Source organism: Pleurodeles waltl, chromosome 1_1 (assembly GCF_031143425.1).
Source record: "Pleurodeles waltl isolate 20211129_DDA chromosome 1_1, aPleWal1.hap1.20221129, whole genome shotgun sequence".
Classification (NCBI taxonomy): domain Eukaryota; kingdom Metazoa; phylum Chordata; class Amphibia; order Caudata; family Salamandridae; genus Pleurodeles; species Pleurodeles waltl.
The window spans coordinates 505,942,927-505,963,491 of record NC_090436.1 but is presented as its reverse complement, the minus strand read 5'-3'; the positions used below and the strand labels follow the sequence as shown (position 1 = coordinate 505,963,491).

Sequence of the window (20,565 nt, the reverse complement as noted above, 5' to 3'; positions counted from 1 at the left end):
CTAAACAGCCAAATATTTAGCTTTTTATGGAACAGTGATTCTGAAGGTTCCTGTCTAATTAGAGGATGCAAAAAGTTCCATTGTTTGGCGGCCAAGGAGCGAAGGGAGCATCCTCCAATCCTGGCATTTTTGTACAACGGGAAGTGATGCTAGCATAGACCCACCTGATATTAACGTTCTAGTAGGAACATCGGGCTTAAAGAAAGGGTGCAAGTAGCGGGAACCCTTGTTCCTAAGGATCCTATGACAGTAGCAAATGGCTTTAAAGGTAAGCCGTTTCTCAAGCAATAGCCAGTGCAACTTTGAGATAGTAGATCCCAATGAAGACCGCCTCAAGAGGTTCAATAGCAGACAAGCTGCTGCATTTTGTACACACTGAAGTCTCATCAACTGAGACTGCAAAACTCCAAAATAGAGGACATTAAAATAGTGCAGCCTTGAAATAACCCAGGTCTGGTCTACTGTCTTTCTGGCAGCCTCAGTAAGGAGTCCAAGAATCTTGCTGAGGGTTTTTAGAATCCCAAAACACTTGCCTGCTAGGACCGTGATCTGACTATCAAAAGAAAGCTTGGCATCAAACCATATGCCAAGATTCTTGACTTTTAACTTAGGAGGCGGCAGTGGGCCATGCACATCTGGCAACCACGCAGAGGACCAAATTTACAAGCAAAGCCTTGTCCCAGAATGTGGCAGGCCAAGGCTAAAGACAGAGGACTGATGGAAGGTGTCATACATGACAAAAGCCACTTGGCCTGTGTCATGTGTGACACATATTTCATCTGCTATTTGAATTGTGCACGCACCTGTGAAAAACGTTTTTCTTGCTTGGTACAGTGCTACTTCCCTCTGGAGGCTGCCCACGACTGCATTCCAGAAGTAAGGAATGTTGCTGTTTTACAAACTCCCGCACCTTGTAACTGGTTTTAGGTGGCATAGTTTTTATAACATAAACGATAAAATTAGGAGTTGCAGTGTTTAGAAAAGGTGAGTTGCCAGTGGCGGCTCCTCCATTTGTGCGGAGGAGTGTCACCCCCTGCCAGCAGCAGCAGCAGCTGCAAAACCTTTACCAGAAAACTATCATAAACTTTATGATAGTTTACAGGTAAAGGGAGTGGGGCCACAGGGGTAAAGAGCAGTGAGGGGGAGTGCTCAGCTGGCCAAACGCACACGCGCAGTAGGCTCTCTCAAGCCCGGCAACACAGTTGCCTTGGAGCACCCTGGCTGGGCACTCCCAGACAATCCTGACGCTGCTGAGAGCAGCTTCAGGATTGGCCCCGGGCAGGCTGGGAGCCTGTGCCTGCAGCCGCGATGAAGGACAGAGGAGCGGCAAGGAAAGGTAAGTGTTTTTTTTAATAAAATAAAATAAATGTTTATGTTTATTCCCTCCCCACCCCGCCCCTTGCTCCGCCCTGCCGCTTCAGCGCGCCTCGAGCCGCTACTGTGAGTTGCCTGCAATTTTATGTAATTTGCTTTTGGCTAGTATGCACTTGAGTAGTTTAAGATGGGCTAGAAATCTAAACAAAAAAATAATTCTCAAAACTCATAACGTACAAGTGATTTATGTCTCACTGTGTGCTATATGTCTGAACTTTTCAAAATTGTGAAAGTCATCTTCTGCACAGTGTCATTTTAAAGATTTTGGGGGCCCTAGGAAAGATATACCTTAGAGGCCTCTGTTTGGAACACATTTGTATTTTATGATCTATTTTCAGCCCCATTATGCCAAACCAAATTGAACAATACATTAAAGGTAGAGATGAAGAAATAGACAGATCTGAGCTAGAGACAAAGTTCATTTTTTCAGGAGCCACTTGTAAGGCAGGGACCATGTTCAATTGCTCACTTTGCCTGTGCCTTAATCGTCTCTGCTTCTGCACCCCTCGAACTGCATAGAGTTAAACTTCAGTTGCCATGTAATAAAGACATGACTGTTAAAATATATTCATGCCACAACTCAGTACAGGTGTCAATGTAACATATAAAGGTGATGGCTATTGTTGCATAAGTGGACAAACACCAGTCTGCATGAATACAATGCGATTGCACAGTTCACAAACAAAAGCCATTAGCTCAAAAATTAAACCTCTGCAGCAGTTTGATATTCAGGTGTACACATAAATCGGAGCAACTGTTACCGCCGGTTTTCTTCATGTGTGGAGTTGATTAACCTGTCATTTGATGGTGGGCCTAAAAACACAGCCTCTGACTGCTTTTGAGGGAGGCTGCAGGCCCATCCTATATGGCACGTACAGTGTGCACATTTGCAAATCCCTTAATTTCAGCCCTGGCCACGCAGATGTGCCATAGTCTTGGGTGCCTATTGCACAGATTTGGCTTTGACAAGGACCCAACTTGCCTCGATGGATGGGTGCAGTTTCTGAAACAAACCAACACCCAGAAGTGTTCATATGGTAGTTCTGACATGTTCAATTATGACGCAAGCCCTGTTCCAGAGCTAATTAACTTGTATTACAGAAGAGAACTGCAGTCCCTCTTGTAATACCATAGCTCCACCACTGCATCACAAACAGCAATAAGTGCAGTTAACATGTCACGTGTTATGTTGTATTATGCAGATTTGTAGAGAGCACCATCACCCAGATGGGTATCCTAGAACTAAGCAGGTGTGAGTCTAGACACTTAGAGCCCAGTGGAACTACTCAAAAAGACAGGACTTCAGCTTCTTGTGGAATTCAAGAAGTAAGTAGGAAGAGGCTTTTATGTGTAGTGGCAGGTCGTTTCATGTTTTAGGAGTTATGAAAGAGAAGGCTCGACTGCTAGATCTGTTTTTCTGCATATGCAGGATTTGTGCCAGTACGACCCCGGATGAGCTGAGGTGTCTGGAAAGTTTTGAAAGCAGATGCAATTGTTGAGGTATGCTGGGCCACTTGTTATGTAGTGTCTTGAAAGAGTGGGTGAGGAGTTTGAATTGTTCTCGTTTATGAATGGGGAGTCAGTGGAGCTCCCTCAGGTGTGGTGTGATGTGAGTGCAGCGTAGGAGGTTGAGGGTGATTCTGGCAAATGAGTTCTGAATGGTCTGCAGCCTTTTCGTGATTTTTTTGCTGATGCCAACATATTGGCTGTTCTCATAGTCCAGCATGCCTGTGACCGGGGTGTATGTGTGGGTTTTCCTGGTGCTGATTGGGAGCCATATGAAAATCTTTGTCAGCATCTTCAGGGAATGAAAGTAAGAAGCAGTGACGGCATTGACCTGGTCGGTCAAGTCGAGTGTGCTGTTGATGATGATCCAAAGATTCTTAGCCTGGGTGCTGGGTCTCAGTCCTAGCTATGTCCCACACCAGATGGAGTCCCATGGTGATGTGCTCTTTCTGACAATCATGTTTCAGTCTCGTTGGGGTTCAACTTTGGACAGTTGGTCTTCATTGTAAAAAGGGGTGATCTAAGTCATGCTGGCATTGAACTTGATCTAAGCACTGAGTGTCTTGTCCATGAAGGAGAGAATGAGTTGCATGTCATCGGCTTCAGAGAGGACATTGATATTATGAGAGCAGATAATGCTGGCTAGAGGGATCTTGTATGAACTGAAGAGGGTCAGACTCAGGGAGGATCCTTGCAGAATCCTTATATGAAGTCACAGGCCAGACTGATTTGCAGGGTACTTCCAGTCAGGAAGGTGCAGATCCATTGGCGTGCGTGTCCTTAGAGTCTGATGTACTTTAGGCATTGGATGAGGATAGAGTGGGAGACTGTCAAATGCTATGGAGAGGTCTAGGAAGATGAGGGCTGCCATGGCTCCTCTGTCCAGAGTCATGCAGATATTATCTGTGGCAGCAATGAGGGCAGCTTCTATGCTGTGGTTGGGTCTGAAACCAGACTGAGTTGTGTCAAGTAGTTGGCAGGTCTTTGACATATTCAGTGAGGTGTATGTTGTTGATTTGCTCTAAGACCTAGGAGGGAATGGAAGCAGGGAGATAGGGCTGTAGTTGGCAAACGCTGAAGGGCTTTCAGAATGTTTCTTCAGCAATGAGAAGACAGTTATGTGTTTCCAGGCATCTGAAAAGGTGGTGGAAGTGTAGGAGGCTTTTAAAATGGGTATGAGCAAGACACTGATAGGTTGCAGTCCTCTGGAGTAGGTATGCTGGGGGCAGGGGTCCGATGGGACTCCTCAGTAGATGGAGTTCATGATGGCAGTAGTTTCTTCTAGGATCACAACGGGCATGTGGTTAGCACTGGTTCCTTGGCTCAGATAGGGAGGTGTTTGGGGAGGTCTGTCAGGTTCAGTTGTGGGCTGAAGTTGCTGTGGCTCAAACCACAATCTCCATTACAAACTCCATGCACTCAGGAGCACTCATGGGCCGACCATGTCTTCAACCTTGGGAACAAGACGGTTAGCAACAAACTCAAGAAAATCCTGAATACCTCCATCACCTCGACCTCCTTCCCTGAGGACTGGAAACACACAGAAGTGAGGCCTCTCCAGAAGAAACAAAAAGTCAAACCAGCAGAATATAAGAAGTACTGACCCATCTCCCTGCTCTCCTTTCCAGTGAAGGTTCTAGAGAAGGCAATCAATCAGCAATGCACCAAACATCTGGAACACAACAACCTCCTGAACCCCTCTCAATCGGAATTCTGAGTCAACCACGATGCCCAGAAAGCCCTGATCACAGCCACCAATGGCAGCAGGGCCCTCATGGACTGCGGCGAAACAGCAACCGTTTTCCTGCTAGACCAGTCACCTGCCTTTGATACCATCTGTCACCACACCTTGATCAATAGACTGCACCACATCGGAATCCAGGGAGACACCATCAAATTGGTCACCTCATGCATCACCTGAAAAACTCAGAGAATTTGTCTTCCATCATTCACCTCATACCGAAGAAGACCTCAGCTCCACCCTCTTCAACACGTACATGACCCCCCTGGCCAACATCTTCAGATCACACAGATTCAACATCATCTCCTATGCTGACAATACCAAGCTCATCCTCTCGCTCTCAGAAGACCCCTCCACCACCACAGCCAACTTCCACAGATGTATGATGAACGTCGTTGAGTCGATGAATGACAACCGTCTCAAGCTTAGCACAGATAAGAGGGAAGTCCTCATTTTCGGGAACAACACCTCACCATAGAAGGATGCATGGTGGTTTGCTGCACTCTCCTCCCCCATTGAAAGATCCCCCCACCCCGCCCTAACAGACCATACCCGCAACCTCAGCATCATCTTGGCAGCAAGCTATGAAGAAACAGGTAAACAAAGCCTTATCTGCCTGCTTCAGCACCCTACACATGCTCTGCAAGATCTTCAGGTGTCTCCCAGTCATCACCAGAAAGCCTGTCATGCAGGTCCTCATACTCAACAGGCTGGACAATGGGAACATACTCTATATAGGGATCACCACACATCTCGTGAAGAGACTACAGACAATACAAAACTCAGCAGGAAGACTCATCCTCAACCTCCCGAGACGTACCCACACCACATCCCATCTCAAAAAGGTACTCTGGGTCCTGATCCAGAAGAGATGCAAATTCAAGATGTTGACCCGTGCACACAAATCACTGCACAACGAAGGACCAGCATACACCAACAAATGCATAACCTTCCACCAACCAACTAGACATCCACAATCAGAGCTCCTCTCCCCTGCAGACACCCGCTAGATCCTCCGAGGCAAAAGCAGAGGATGCTCCCTATCACACCTAGCAGCCAAAGCTTGGAAGGACCTGTCCCTACACCTCAGGAATGCCTCATCACACCGCAATTTAGGAAAGGACTCAAGACCTTGCTGTTTGAATGGACAGATCATGACCTAGCAGGTAACAACTCCAGCACCTTGAGACCCTCACAGGTGATTTGCTTCACTTTATAAATCCTTGACTGATTGATTGACTGATTGTAAATGGTGGTGATGTGTAAGATTACATGAGTTCTGTGCAAGTGCAAGGCAGACCAATTACATTTTGCAATGAATTAGCTGCTTTTGTAATAGGCAGAATTTTCTATAGTCGATATTACATAAATATTTTTTACCAGGGCAAGCAACGATGAAGGAAACACACTGTGACATTATTTTGGAAAATATATATCTAAGTCTTCATAAATCATATTATGGAGCTGTTTTTCCAGCTTATTCGTGCCTTCCAGTTTGATGGCTAGGATGATTGTGAGTGGCAGTCTCTCCATTTGAGCTACATGAGAATCAGCAGCAACATTTAAAGAAAAAGGACAAAAGTGGTCCATTTGATATAAATTTGAGCACACTGTAATTGAAGGTTGTATAAAGAAATATGTGCATACATTATTAAGGGACAGTTGGTAAGATCACTGTGAATACATTTTAGTACTCCACATAATGATTTATTTCAGCTACATCAGAAGCTACAGTAAACCCTTATGATTATTAATAATAGTATGGATTTAAACGGTCCCAGCAAGAGCTGGGGGTCGATAGTTCCACAGTGTTATTGTTTAAATACTGTTTTAACCGTGTGGTGTGACAATTGTGGAGATGGTGATATAAACACATTAAAGGGTGTTTTTTAGAGACTATCTTGTAAGTTTATGCAAGCCTTGTGCTTTGGGGTCCTAAATAAGATTGAAGTAAACCATAATAGCCACCAAACCATGGTGTTGATCTGTGCATAACTTAAAGTTATTACAGTGTATAGAATACTGACGATGAAGGGCTCACAATATGTACATTGATATAGGTCAATAGGGTATAGTAAGGATGTATGATTGGATGGGTGTATATTGCAACTAGGATTATTACTCACATATGAATTTTAGGCTTTTGAATATGGTGACTGTTTACTTTTTTTAAAACACAATTTTATATTATCTAAAATGGTTTTATTAGTACTGTATATTTATTCAATAAAAATTCAAGTTATACATTTGCAATACACATCTGTGGTGGGTAATACTCTTGTGAAATAAAAGTACACAGCAAATATGTTGCACTACAAGGTATCTCTTTAGGGGATCTCATGGATTTTGGAGGGAGAAATACTAGACCCTTACTTAGTACAGAAAGGAGATTATGATTTTATTTGTGTGATAGATTCTTTAATACAGAATGTTGTCAAACTGACCCCTAATTCAGTTCACCCTAGACTGTGAAAACGGCAAGGATTATTCAGAATCATTATTTAATTATTGGCAGCATTTCTAAGAGGACATTACAAAGAGCCTACTCGCGTTAAACATGTTGCTTTATTATCGAAGGTGGATCATACTGAACAGTTGAAAAAGGGGCAAAGATCTACAGGTCAGCATTTTGAGCAAGCGTGTAAACCTTGTACAATTCAGCTAATCTGGTCCCTGCGTGATCAATGTAGACTAGATTAAATAAAATTAACCAATGTCAAGTTATTTTGCACTGGGGTTGGGCCATTCCATGCCAGTATCACTTTTGAATGGCCAACAGAACATGTTGTATCTGCACAGGACGGTCAGTCCAGTATTGGTTTTTGCACGGATCAGTGTGCAGAATTGCCATCCCTCCATGCAGTTTAAATAATCTTGCCCACACAATACAAATACCATGGGCCGAATTCCTAAAAGTGAGACAACAATTCTGTAGTATTACTTCATATACTCATAAACTAGGCCTCTGCCTAACCTGCTATATTCCTTGGTGCCACCAATTAACAAAGGCATTCATGAGTATGTGAAGTAACAGTCCTGTAGTACTACTTCAAATACTCACATACGCCTTTGTAAAGCAAACCCGAAATGTGAGTTCAACAAGTGCACTTTACTGGATGACACTAAAAAGTTAGCCGGGTTGGCTGATTGTATTCTGTGATAAAAGGAAAATGACTGAATTATTTCTTTCTAGTTTCCAGTACAGGCTAAATTGAAATCCTGCAGCAAACTTAAGCAGTCATTAGCTCCCAGACTAGACAGCTAGTGACATGGAAATGTACCTGTGGTTGATCATTAGAAAATTAGTTACTTTTTTTATCCCTCTCTGTGCCTCCTTTCCCCAAAATGTTTTAAAGTAAAATGCAGAGGAATTTGACCTAAAAAACTGAGGATAATATTGCAGAAAAATATGTACACTGAGCACAGTATTGCTTACCAGTTTATTCACATATCATATTGTCTATTATAGTATTGAAACACATCTTGTCCTATTTGTGTATTTTGCATTTATAATCTTGAAAAAGACAGGTAATACTTATAGACACATCTTTTTCATCACACTTGCAAAATACAGAAACAAGATATGAAACATTATATTCCAATACAATATTAGTCAATATAATATTGTGCTTGCTGACGTGACAAACTATTCAAATTTACGCAAATCGTAATGTCAGATATTCAACCAATACCTTGGCTTGGGCCAGAATTGTCTAATCATTGTGTTGGGTTTTTCATCATGGTCACACTTACATGTATTGACATCATTCTAACTGTAAACAAAATGTTTCAGGAAGATGCCGACATCTAACACCAGAGGACGTTGCAAGGAGTACTTCTTTTACAATGCTGGGCAATTTTCACCAGGATTTTTACCAAAAGAGTAAATTGAATTTGCACTGACCAACACGTGCAAAATTGAATGATTAGTTTGCGTTTACCATTCCAAATATTATTGCTGCACTTATAAGTCTTTGCGTATGCAGTGAAAATGTGTGCAGGACTGCACGTAATCTGGTTTAGTTCATGACATGTGTAGTCAATATGCACATGATCGTTTGATTTTTTAAAGAAAATACAGTTTTAAAAATCCTTCTGTTTCTATGTGTGTAGGGACTTGTTAGGGGCACAACTAGAAATATTCTCAGAAGTATATTGGCCAATCTGAATGTCTCAAAGGCCACAGCTATGGGTTCAAATCTTAGAAGGCATTCTACAACACGTGTTAACATTAGCTTTTCTGCATTGATTTAACCTGAAATCTCAAATGAGTTTGATGCGTGCTTATTGCCCACTGCTAACTTATATATTGTAGACCTAGAAGATGTTGATTTATACAGCACCTAAACATCATAGGGGATTCTCGACCCAACAAAATATGGTTGTGATGTGTAACTGACAGCAACAGACATATTTACAATAACAGTATAGGGCTGTAAAGGCCATGAATGTAGCATCTGCAAAATTCTAAGTGACAGTCTACTTCACCAATAGACTTGGAAATAGATGGGGGCTGGGCAACACTTTTTCAGACGCTGAATTACAACGGGTTTTACTGGACAGTGATCCGTTCACAGAAGTAATTGGTGGTGTGCTTGATCAGTGTAGCAACATTCCAGCTGGATTATCTTTTACAAAAAAGTAGACCCTTAAAAGCAATTGACTTTTCATAGTGGCTCTGACACTAGGACAGCTCTTCTCAATGTACTTTCAAGGTTCTTTGGTTTTGTACATTCCAGCAACTTCAAGAGTACTAGACGTCATTTATGTACGGGGCAGAATATCTGATGGTATCTCACACTTTACACAATTCCTTTTTCAGGTTTCTGATTAACATATTTGTTAGGGTATCCTTTAGAGTGTCCCTCTTGTTCAGCTGAGAAGCACACATGATTATTTTCCAATGACTTTGAAAATCAAAAACATCCCAAACTACATCTTTGATAATTTCTTTACATTCAAGTCTTCATTCTGCAAGGCAAGAGTATGCGGCCTTTACCTAAAAATAGAAACAATGCTATTGCAAGCTAAATCAATGGCCTTTTTGTGCTGTAGAATAATCCTTTATAGACAAACTATTATTTGCATCTGCTAAAAGCCCCCTTGATGCCTACGATTTTGAACCACTGATATTATCAGCAATTGCTACCTGTCTTTAAACATCAGAAATCTCATTTCCAAGTGAAATCTGTTTTGGACCACTGAGATTCTTTCTTCAACAAGGATGCCGATTTCAAACCTAACCTCCACTAACTTTGTATAGTCATCAAAACATAGTACTCCTTCAAAAAGGATTGTGTAAAATTCTTACCAACTGAGGCAAAGGCTTGCTCTAAAGAAATCACAGTAACACACCTATTTTCAAACGAATGCAAATGGACACCAGTGTGTAGAGCACGTGAAGGAACAATGTGTAACAACAACACTTAATAATCAAATAGATTTCACGAAATAAATATTCCACAGTGGACTCAAAGGGCTCATTCACTATGACAGTTTATGCTAATTCTTTGTATACATTGATGGCTCTACTTAGCCTGTCAGGTTAACACAAAGGTGACAAACTTTTTAGAACCATTAATGCAGAGAAACATGGATGTAAACACACAACACACAAACACAGAATTACCATAAAATAGCCTTAAAGTAGTCATGGAACCCTTCTCTCCATCAGAATATTATGATGTGAAAGGTTCAGAATCAACACGTAATTGCAGTACAATATAAAGGTGTTTACCCCTGGGGCTATATATCATTTAGTAGCTCGCTAGGAAATACGATTCAGATCAGACAGTAGATTACACAAATGCAAATTAACTATAAGATGTCCAAGTTCATGTTTTGAAGTGTCTCGCATGTAGCAGTAGGTAGTTTATAGTTAGGACCAACTTTCCCATAGAATAAGCGTTTTTTGTTATTACCTTTGGCCCTGTTTAGTGAATCTTCACAAAAGTTTCAAAACCAGTTTGCCACTTTAGCTGTTGTGTGGAAAATTTCTGAGTGATTAGTCAAGCAGGAGCCGAGAAGAGGGCAAGGGGATCACAAAATGTTTTTTCCCCGTGCAATCTCTATACGGATTTTGCATTTTTTTTAAATCTTTTATTTGGTGCAAATCTATTCAGTAGTTTTAGAGTTATTAAAGAAACAAAAATGTGTATATCTAAGGAGGTGGATCCTTTGCGGATCCGCAGATACCTGCAGATCCAAAGCTCAATGGGAAAGAAACAAAATTATCCACTCAAACACCATACCCCTGCTGCGCACGCCATTCAGGCATGTGCAGTGTGGGGTTGGGTAATTGTGGAGGGGATGGCCACAGGGCCAGGCCACACCCTGCAGCCAACCCACCTCGCACACGGCGGGGGTTGTATGAATGAATGGTATTTATATATTGCTTTATGTTAAAAAAAAACATAGAAATTCACTGACAAAACCAAAAATTGCAGGGACATTATAGGTAGGTGCACATTTTCCCCAACACAAAATCATAGAAATTCAGCAGTTATATTTATATTTAGATCTATATTTATCTGAAGAAACTATAACTTGTGCCGGAAACTCAATTTAGGCTTTACATAAGTATAACTATAAGTTTAACTATAACTGCTGAATTTCTATTGCTTTTGTGGGTAAAACATGCACCTAACTATAAAGTTCCTGTAACCTTTGTTTTTTTCAGTAAATCTATCTATCTATCTATCTATCTATCTATCTATCTATCTATCTATCTATCTATCTATCTACATATATATATATTCAGTGAAAAAACAAATGTTACAGTGACGTTATGGTTAGGCTCACATTTCAAATGTACAAAACCACAGAAATTCAGCAGTTATAATTAGAAGTAACTATAACTCGTGCCCTAAGGTAACTATACCTCGCTCCCCCGCCATGCACACTTTTCTCATTAATAATGTCGAGGGTGTGTGTTATAGTTACCTCAGGGCACAAGTTATAGTTGCTTGAAATCACTCTTACTGCTGAATTAATTTCTATGGTTTTATATGTTTGAAATGTGAGCCTAACTATAACATCCCTGTAACCTTTGTTTTTTTAAAGTGAATTTCTATGTTTTTTTACATTCTATTTCTTAGATAAAACATCCCTGTAACCTTTGTTTTTTTTAGTGAATTTCTATAGTTTTTTTTACGTTAAGTAATTAAAAAAAAAATACGGTAATCCAACCAATGCCGCACACAGCCTTTGGCCATGAGCGGCAGGGGTTGGCCAGAGGGCCTGCGACCAATCTCCTATATCCACCCAAACTGGTGCCATGCACGGCTTTTGTCTATGCATTTTGAGGGGGTTTGGCCACAGGGCCTGGCCTGCAGACAGGTCCTGCAGCCTACCCCCCCAAAACCACCCAACACTACATCATGCCTGAAGTGCTTTTATTTTTGGTGGCTATGCAATCATATTCTTGTGGATCAAGAACGTGCCTCCAAAATAGTTGAGAAACACGCTCAGGGGGGCTTTTGGTAAGCTGTCTATCATCCTGGGAAAAGGGCGGGAAGACGTTGCATACCACTAATGTATATGGGGTGGGGTCAAAAGACCGTGCTTCTATGCCATTTTACATACTTGCCGTTTTTAAACAGGAGAACATGATCTCTGGTCACAGCAGCAGACTATAAGAAAGAACCTACTCATGACACCTCCATCAAGGAATGCAGAAAATGTTTCAAGGTGGCAATGCAGAGAAAACACACTTGATTTGCCTTGGCATTGCGCAAGAAGGTGGGATGATTAGTACTTTACAAAAGTGGGCACCTGCTTTGTATAGCTCTGTAAATGCTTCTTATTGAGGTTTAATTTCTGTGAAATGAGCATCTTGCCAGAATGAACCCTGCCCTGTGTACTTATCCAAGAAGAGGCCACCGTTTTGTTCAAAATGTCTACCCAACTGGAGTGCATTCTACTGGCTAAATAGTAACTGCTCCCTCGTTGGGTAAATGTATAGTGCATCCCCTACACTACAGCAGCCTAAAGGACACCAGTGAGCTTGTGTTGTAACTTTGCCAATGTGATTGCTCCTCGAGTTTCTTTATTAGATGATGGGGACTATGGCAGGACCTTCAAGGTCCCTGCAGTCCCAGCTGGCTCACCGCCGCCTGCAGGAGTCAGCACTGCTGCTGCATGCAGGGAGCTGCTAAATATGCATGCGGGAGCAGGGAAACAAATGAAAACTCCACTGCCAGCAAGCAGGAGCACTTTTCATGATACTGCTTGCTGGGAGTGGAGTTAGTGTTTGCTTCTGCTTGGCAGGAGCTGTCCCTGCTCCCGACAAGCAAACAGCTATCTCTGAGGGTGGGCACCTTGGGAAATAGCAGGAGCTGGCCCTGAGCAGTGGTGGTGCCCAGGGCCATAAATGGGGCAGGAGGGGCGTCGTGACCCTCCCTCCTTTCTTTTGCATGGGCTGGCCCTGGGGTCGTATATGGCTCAGGAGTTGGGCTGCATGGCCCCCCTCCCTCTTTACCAAATGGTAGTTGGCCCCAGAGAGGTGGTTGTCCCCAGGGCATATGAAAGCCCTAGGAGTGGGTGTCCTCGTGACCCTCCTCTTTTTTAAAAAAAAAAGCCCTGGGGAGGTGGTGGTCCCTGGAGATCATAAGAGTCCTAGGAGGGGGCCCCATGTGCCATCTCCTTTAAAAAAAAAAATTGGCATGCCCCCAAGACCTGGTGAACCCGTGGGCTAAATTATGAACAAGCGCGGGAGACGGTGCTTGGCTTATTAAAAATTTTCAGCACAATTTGCGGCTCCTCCACAAATTTTGCCAAATTTTATAAAGTACTTTGTTTCTGTGGAAGGGTCTCAGGGGAGCCCCAGCACCAAGGCTAGGAGGTTAAGGTATTCCTACTCTGCCCCCTTTTCTTTTTTCTCAGCCAAGTCCCAAAAAAGCTGCCAAAACTTCCTGTTTGAACTGTTGGCAGCCAATGAGATCTCAGCACTAGACCTACGGGATCTGTGGAGCCACAGCATCCCTAGATATCTATATTTCTTTTTCCTTTATTATCTCTAAAACTACTGAATGGATTTAACCAAATCACAAAAAGCAGGCAATCTGGACCAAAAGCTAGCTTTCTGTCAAATTTCATTTAATTACGGCTAGAGATTGGGGCTATGATCATGCTCAAAATTCTCATGGGAATTAACATGGGAAACACACACTTTTGTTTTACTCCCTCCCTTTTTCTCAGCCCTCTATTTGACGAATCACCCTGAAACTTGCCATGAACAATAAGACACAGTAGGACATATTTTTGGGGAAACTTTAGTGAAGATTCGCCAAAGATATAGGCAAGCCAAAAACTATGGAAACTACGTCCTAACTATAACTACCTACTGGAGACTGGCAGTAAGTTATATATATATATATATATATATATATATATATATATATATATATATATATATATACTTAATGGTTACCCTTCACCCTTCAGCAGACTTCTTGGTGGTATAGAACTTTCTTAATAGTATCAATGAACATTCTTGTATCAGACTATATTCTTGTGTGTGAGGATTATTTAGATGGTTTGAACTATCATGCCCCCTTTCCTGTATAGTGTCCTGAATGTCTTCACAAGAACAATGTCACACTTGGTGCAGATTTTCTCTTATAAAGTATAATGAGGTGATATTTTGGGAAATTATATGTAGGACACACTATTTCTTTTAGATTACATTTTGGAGATTATGGGGGTTATTACAACTTTGGAGGAGGTGTTAATCCGTCCCAAAAGTGACGGTAAAGTGACGGATATACCACCAGCCGTATTACGAGTCCATTATATCCGATGGAACTCGTAATACGGCTGGTGGTATATCCGTCACATTTGGGACGGATTAACACCTCCTCCAAAGTTGTAATAACCCCCTATATGCTGGTACCATACCCTTGAATCAGTGTGGAAAGCACTTGTCTGCCAATATTAGGAGATACACGTTTCCAGTGACTGTTTATAGGCTAAGTTGGTACAGAATGTGTGTATAGTGTTCTACTGATAAGCAAGAAAATATAACTGGGGTAAGCAAAATCTTGGAAATTTAACAATGTGCTTATCAATATTTAAAATCACATTGATAAATCGTTTTATCTTAAATTTGCTAAAAATGTCTATGATGATCCTCATTGCACAAAATCAGGGAAATCAAGCCTACTTGTAGCAAGTAAGTTAGGAGACGTAGTAAATTATTCTGCTGATGAGGAAGAGCAACGTTTTAATCAAAATAGCAAAAAACCCACCTTCACGCCCAATCACAGATCTCGAGGCTGTTTGAAAACTAATGACTCCTGCAACATTGTCATTAGCCAGAATAAGTATAGTGACAGCACTGGAGCTGGGAAGGATTCTGCTCCCTCCATCAGCATGTGTTAGGCCGATTAGTATTGTTTCATCGTCTTCCGGTTCGAAATCATCCAAAATCTTTAATGTCACAGTCTTTCTTGTTTCACCTATAGAAATGAAAAGGTGTGAAACAAAATACTCTTAGATTAAACAACACTATGGAAGATGATTAATGCTATCTGACGAATTAAATTGAACAATTCTCAGGCTATAGAACATAAAACACAAATAAACAACCAGGACTAAGGGCCTTATTTAAGGTTTGGAGAAAGGGGTACTCTTTCAAAACGTGAAGATTCCTGTCCGCCATATTTAGAGTGACATTGGCTACAATGCACTTGTAATGCAGTAGGCAGTACATCCTGTAAACCAGTAGACAGTACATATGCCACGGTTTTGCCTGGGTACCCTGTCATACAAATTCTAAATAAGGTCCTAAGTTTGTTATTTAATATGACTGGCAATGTAAAGTTGAGGAATAGTATACCTTCTAGGCATTTTCATACCACTTTAAAAAGCAAGTTGAAAGGCTAAGGATGAGCATTTCCCAAACTCTGTAACTCTATTCCCAGCAAAAGAGAGGTGTAATAGTGTTCTGGCTTCAATGAAAAAAACAATGAACAGAGACGGAAAAGCATTGATCTGGTTATGGGTAGCAGCACCACACACCACAAAACACATTTAAATCAGCTGCCAATGTAATATTTATATTGCACATAATATTTTATGTCTCTAATGGCAAACGTTTAATTCCTGCTGAAGGTGTCATTGATGGTAACCCAGGGGTTAAATATACGAGCATATTTTATTTTATGTTCGCTAACACTTTAATTCACAAAATGAGAGTGTTTTTTCAACTGCTAAATACGTATTTCCTCTGTACCAATCCGACTTCAGGAGACTGTAAACTTTTACCAGCTCTTAAAATGGTTTTCCAAATGGTTACCGATTCGCAATTTGGAAGGGGCGTTTTTAGGCATCCGCTCCGTATTGCAAATCAGTACCATGTGTATCTATTTTAATCTACTTCAATTCCAGTCGCAAACTACTGACAAGGTACGGACCTCCAAACTGGGGTGGTAACATATACTCAAAAATCAAGGTGTCCACTTTAGACAGCTTTCCCTTTGTGAATTAGGGTACAAGTTTTCAAAAATAGGCTGTGGCCCAGGGGAAACTTTAAAAATAAACAAAATAAGTTTCTGGTGACAAAAAGATTGGTTGCAATTAGTGAACGCTCTTTACGATCAGAACTTTAAAATATCTCATCCTTAGTTTCTTGCTTAGCCTTGGAACCTTTCCTAGCACACAAATGGTATAGCTCAAAAATTTGATTAGGACCCTTATTTTATTGGCACTCACTCAGTAATTCTTGTAAATATATCTCTTCTACTCTCTCCCTTTGTCGTCTATGGTCTGTTTCTGCAACCATCTATTCCACAAAACATTTTCTTTTGGGCTCATCCTTGTTATTGTATTGAATAATATATTTTTTTACAATTTCACCACTGTATAGTCTTATCTACTACTGTTGATAAACAAGAAGACATGTACTTAGAAAACGTATCCTCCTGATCACTAATGGATGAAAAACAAAATGTGACAATAATGGCACTTGTAAAGAGCGCCCTTTCTCTAGAAACTGGTACCATTAAATCCAGCACCTGCCAGAAATTGATATGTTTTCAGAGGTGTTCTAGATTAAGGGCAAGATTACTCCAGCCAGTAGAAGTCAGGAAAAAGAGTTCCATTGAATATGATCAGAATATAGAAGCGTCCTCAGCTATACTTTTCAGACAACAAGGCATTAGAAGCGATAGCCCTCTATTGGAGGGCCTTTAAATTCTTATCGCGGGAGAGTGTCCAATTTGTCATTCAGATAATGAGCCATGTCATTAAGGTACTCCAACACTAAAAACACTTAAACATATTCTATCAACTTTAATGTAATTGAGATGTTGATTCGCTGAAGTTGTGTGCTACCTTCTCTGTACTCCAGCTATGAGTCTAATTCTTGCATTCTGAACAGTCTAAAGACCCACAGAAGATAACTGAATAAATTCATAAACACAGTTGGACTCTTTCCCTTATGCAGGGTCATCCCCAATCTTTTTGCCTCCTGCCTCCTATTTTTTCTGACCTGTTGTTGTTGGTTTTTGAACTCTGAGCACTTTACCACTGCAAACCAGTGCTAAAGTGCATATGCTCTCTGTGTAAATTGTACTGTTGATTGGTTTATCCATCACTGGCATATTTGATTTACTAGTAATTCCCTAGTAAAGTGCACTAGAGGTGCCCAGGGACTGTAAATCAAATGCTACTAGTGGACCTGCAGCACTGGTTGTGCCAACCCACACGAGTAGCCCTGTAATCATGTCTCAGACCTGCCACTGCAGTGTCTGTGTGTGCACTTTTGAACTGTAAATTCGACTTGGCAAGTGTACCCACTTGCCAGGCCTGAACCTTTCGTTTTCTTACATGTAAGACACCCCGAAGGTAGGCCCTAGATAGCCCCATGGGCAGGGTGCAGTGTATGTTTAAGGTAGGACATATACTAATGTGTTTTATATGTCCTGACAATGAAATACTGCCAAATTTGTTTTTCACTGTTGCAAGGCCTATCTCTCTCATAGGTTAATATGGAGGCTACCTTTAAATATGATTAAAGCTTAGATTCCCTTTGGGAGCAGATAGACATGTGGAGATTGGGGTCTCTGAGCTCACAACTGAATATTTCAGTGAAGTTGTTTTTAATATTGTGTGTTTGAAAATGCCACTTTTAGAAAGTGAACATTTTCTTGCTTAAACCATTCTGTGACTCTGCCTGTTTGTGGATTCCATGTCTGGGTCAGTTTGACAGTTGGGCTGTTTGCCCCTCTCTCCAGACAGTGACACAGAGGAAGCTGGGGTGTAGCCTTCATATTCTGATGAGCCATCTGTGCTAGGAGGGAGGGGAGGAAAATCTCCAACCCCCTGGTGTGTGTCGGGGGCCTGGCCTGGGCAAGGCAAGGCAGGATTTCACAAACAAGAGACTCTATCCTTTGAAGTAAGCCTACTTCAAAGGCCACAATGGGTATAAGAAGGGCACCCAAAACTACATACTTTAGATCACTTCTGGACATCAAGAGGAACCTCTGCCTGGAGAAGAGCTGAAGAGCTGAGGAGAAGTGCTGCCCTGCCTGAGACTGTGCTTTGTAGAGCTATCCTGCAGTTGCTGCTTCTGCCAGTGCCAGGGGACAAAGACTGGACTTTGTGTGCCTTCCTGCGTGTGAAGAAATCTCCAAGGGCTTGTCCTGAGCTTGCCTCCTGTTGTTGAAGTCTCAGGGCCATCAAAGACTTCTCCTGCCATCACCTAGACTCTCTGCTGAGAATCCTGCCCTGCCAAGTGGTACCCTGTCCAGTTCCTGGGGCCTTGGAAGGTGAAGCTGGCAGACCAAGACAGAAAATCAACTCACAGATGGCCGTGAGGGGAAAATATTGATGCTCCTTCTGAGACGCGGCTGAAAAACGATGCGCCGCTGGCTTCGTGGCAGAAATCGACGCTCCACTGGCATTGCGGCTGGAAGATCAACGCGTGCAGCTGGCGAAACGATGCGCCATATCGCTGATGGAGTCTGATAATGTCGCAACCCACACTGCGCGGTTTTGATGAAACCGTGCAGCAGGATTTTCAACGCAAACCTTGCTGGGCATGGAAAAATGACCCAACGCCTGCCCGGACCTGAGTGCTTGCCCGGATCGACACATTGCTCTCCTACGGAGAGGGAAAACGGCGCAGGCCGACCTGACCGGTGAAGGAGAAACAACGTACTGTCTTGCTTGCGGGTGAGAAATCGACGTATCGCTAACCTTTTTCAACACACACTCGCCCGTGCATGTTATTTTGATACTACCCGGGTACTTTTCAACGCTAACAGTGTTTTTACTGTTTACAAAAGGATTTAAGACTTTAAAATTAATAACTTTACTTGTGTATGTTGGATTTTTGTCATTTTGGTCTTGTTTAGTTTAGATAAATATTTCATATTTTTCTAAACCTGTGTTGTGTCATTTTGTAGTGTTTTCACTGAGTTACTGTGTGTGTTGGTACAAAGACTTTACACCTAGACTCTGAAGCTAAGCCTGCCTGCTTGTCGCAAGCTACCAAGGGGGTGAGCAGGGATTAACTGAGGGTGAGTCTCCTTCACCCTGACTAGAGTGAGGGTCCTTGCTTGGACAGGGGGTAACCTGACTGCCAATCAAAGACCCCATTTCTAAACAAGCATTTGCAATGCAACGGGTCTCGCGTTTGCTTGTGTTAGAGCTAATAGCGTTGAAAACTCCTAACCAGACTTTTTACTCGTAATGAAACCTATCGGCAAAAGTGCAATTATGTACGTAACCAGAAAAAGTGCAATTAACTGTGTAACAGGGTCGATAATATCAAAACGCTCGACTTCTGCCAAGCGAGATCGCGCTGTGAAAATAGAGAAAAAGTAGCCCACGAACCGGTCGGAAAACACCGAGTCTCGTATGTTTTCTGTACTTGGTCGATGTGCTCGAGGAGGGCTAACCACCAGAAAAGGCATGACGTATGCGTGCCTTTCACTAATGAAATCAAGCAGATTCTAACAGGCAAGCCCACGAACCAATGAAAGACACTGACGTGATGTGGACGGGGCTCCGAGCCCTTTTTAATTCCTAAAGCGTCTCGCTAGCGAAACGCATACGCAAGCGCATGCGACGCAGGCTCGACCCTAAAAACACCATTCTGAGTCAGTCTGAAAATACATTTTTGGATACAGTGAAGAAGTAGACTGCACAGATCTAGGAATGTTTATATAGTCTCTTAGCAGACAAGGGCCAGGCGTCCTATCTATTCTGCCTCTTTTTGCACTCTTTGCTATCTCTGCCCACCTAAGTGCCATGCATCACTGAAATTTTTTGTTTAGAATGACATTCTTAATGGAATTCCATGACTCATATTGCTTTGGTATAATGCATTAAATAAATATGCATGCTGTCCTATGGTTAAACTGTTTAATGTGGATTTTGAAAAATACACAAAAAGTGATTTAGCAATAGAAATATTTCCTTGGATTGTTTGACTGATTTCTATCTTTGCAAAAAATTTGAATGTCGTAGATCATATTAAGTATCTCTTGCATTGCTTATTCTTGTAGTGGGCACTGCCCTGGTGAGCCTGTAACTGCTGCTAATGCACACCATGCACTACATTACCTGACATAAGCCGTACTGATAACACACATAATGCAGCTGTGCACACCACTCCATTTTTTCAGAGGCACAACAGACTGGAGCTAGGAGCTCGACAGTTGCCAGAAAGTGTAATAAAAGATATAGACCATCCATTCCTAGATATCCAATCAGAATCTGATACCGATCCTTCCACCCCTGCCATATGGGAAGTCCCTTCTCCACCTGCAAAGGGTAGGGTGGACCCAATGGTCAACCCAACCTCTTTATAACTAAGGGCAAGCATCAGCTACAGTCATTTTCAGGAGCCAAGAGATCCCTGTTAGCAGCAAAGCAGCTCCTGACAGCACTCCAGCACGGGAAATCCTGCAAAATTATTTACCCCCCCCATAGCTAAT

General features: G+C 42.0%; 1 protein-coding gene across 1 annotated transcript in view; it reads right to left on the bottom strand.

Annotated features, from left to right (window-relative positions):
- Positions 1–20,565, bottom strand: part of ADGRV1 (adhesion G protein-coupled receptor V1) — a 2,003,619-nt gene that overhangs the window by 1,349,818 nt on the left and 633,236 nt on the right. Inside the window, exon 34 of the mRNA XM_069225272.1 lies at positions 14,869–15,078. Within this exon, the coding sequence (XP_069081373.1) occupies positions 14,869–15,078 (210 nt within the window). The remainder of the gene's footprint in view (positions 1–14,868; positions 15,079–20,565) is intronic.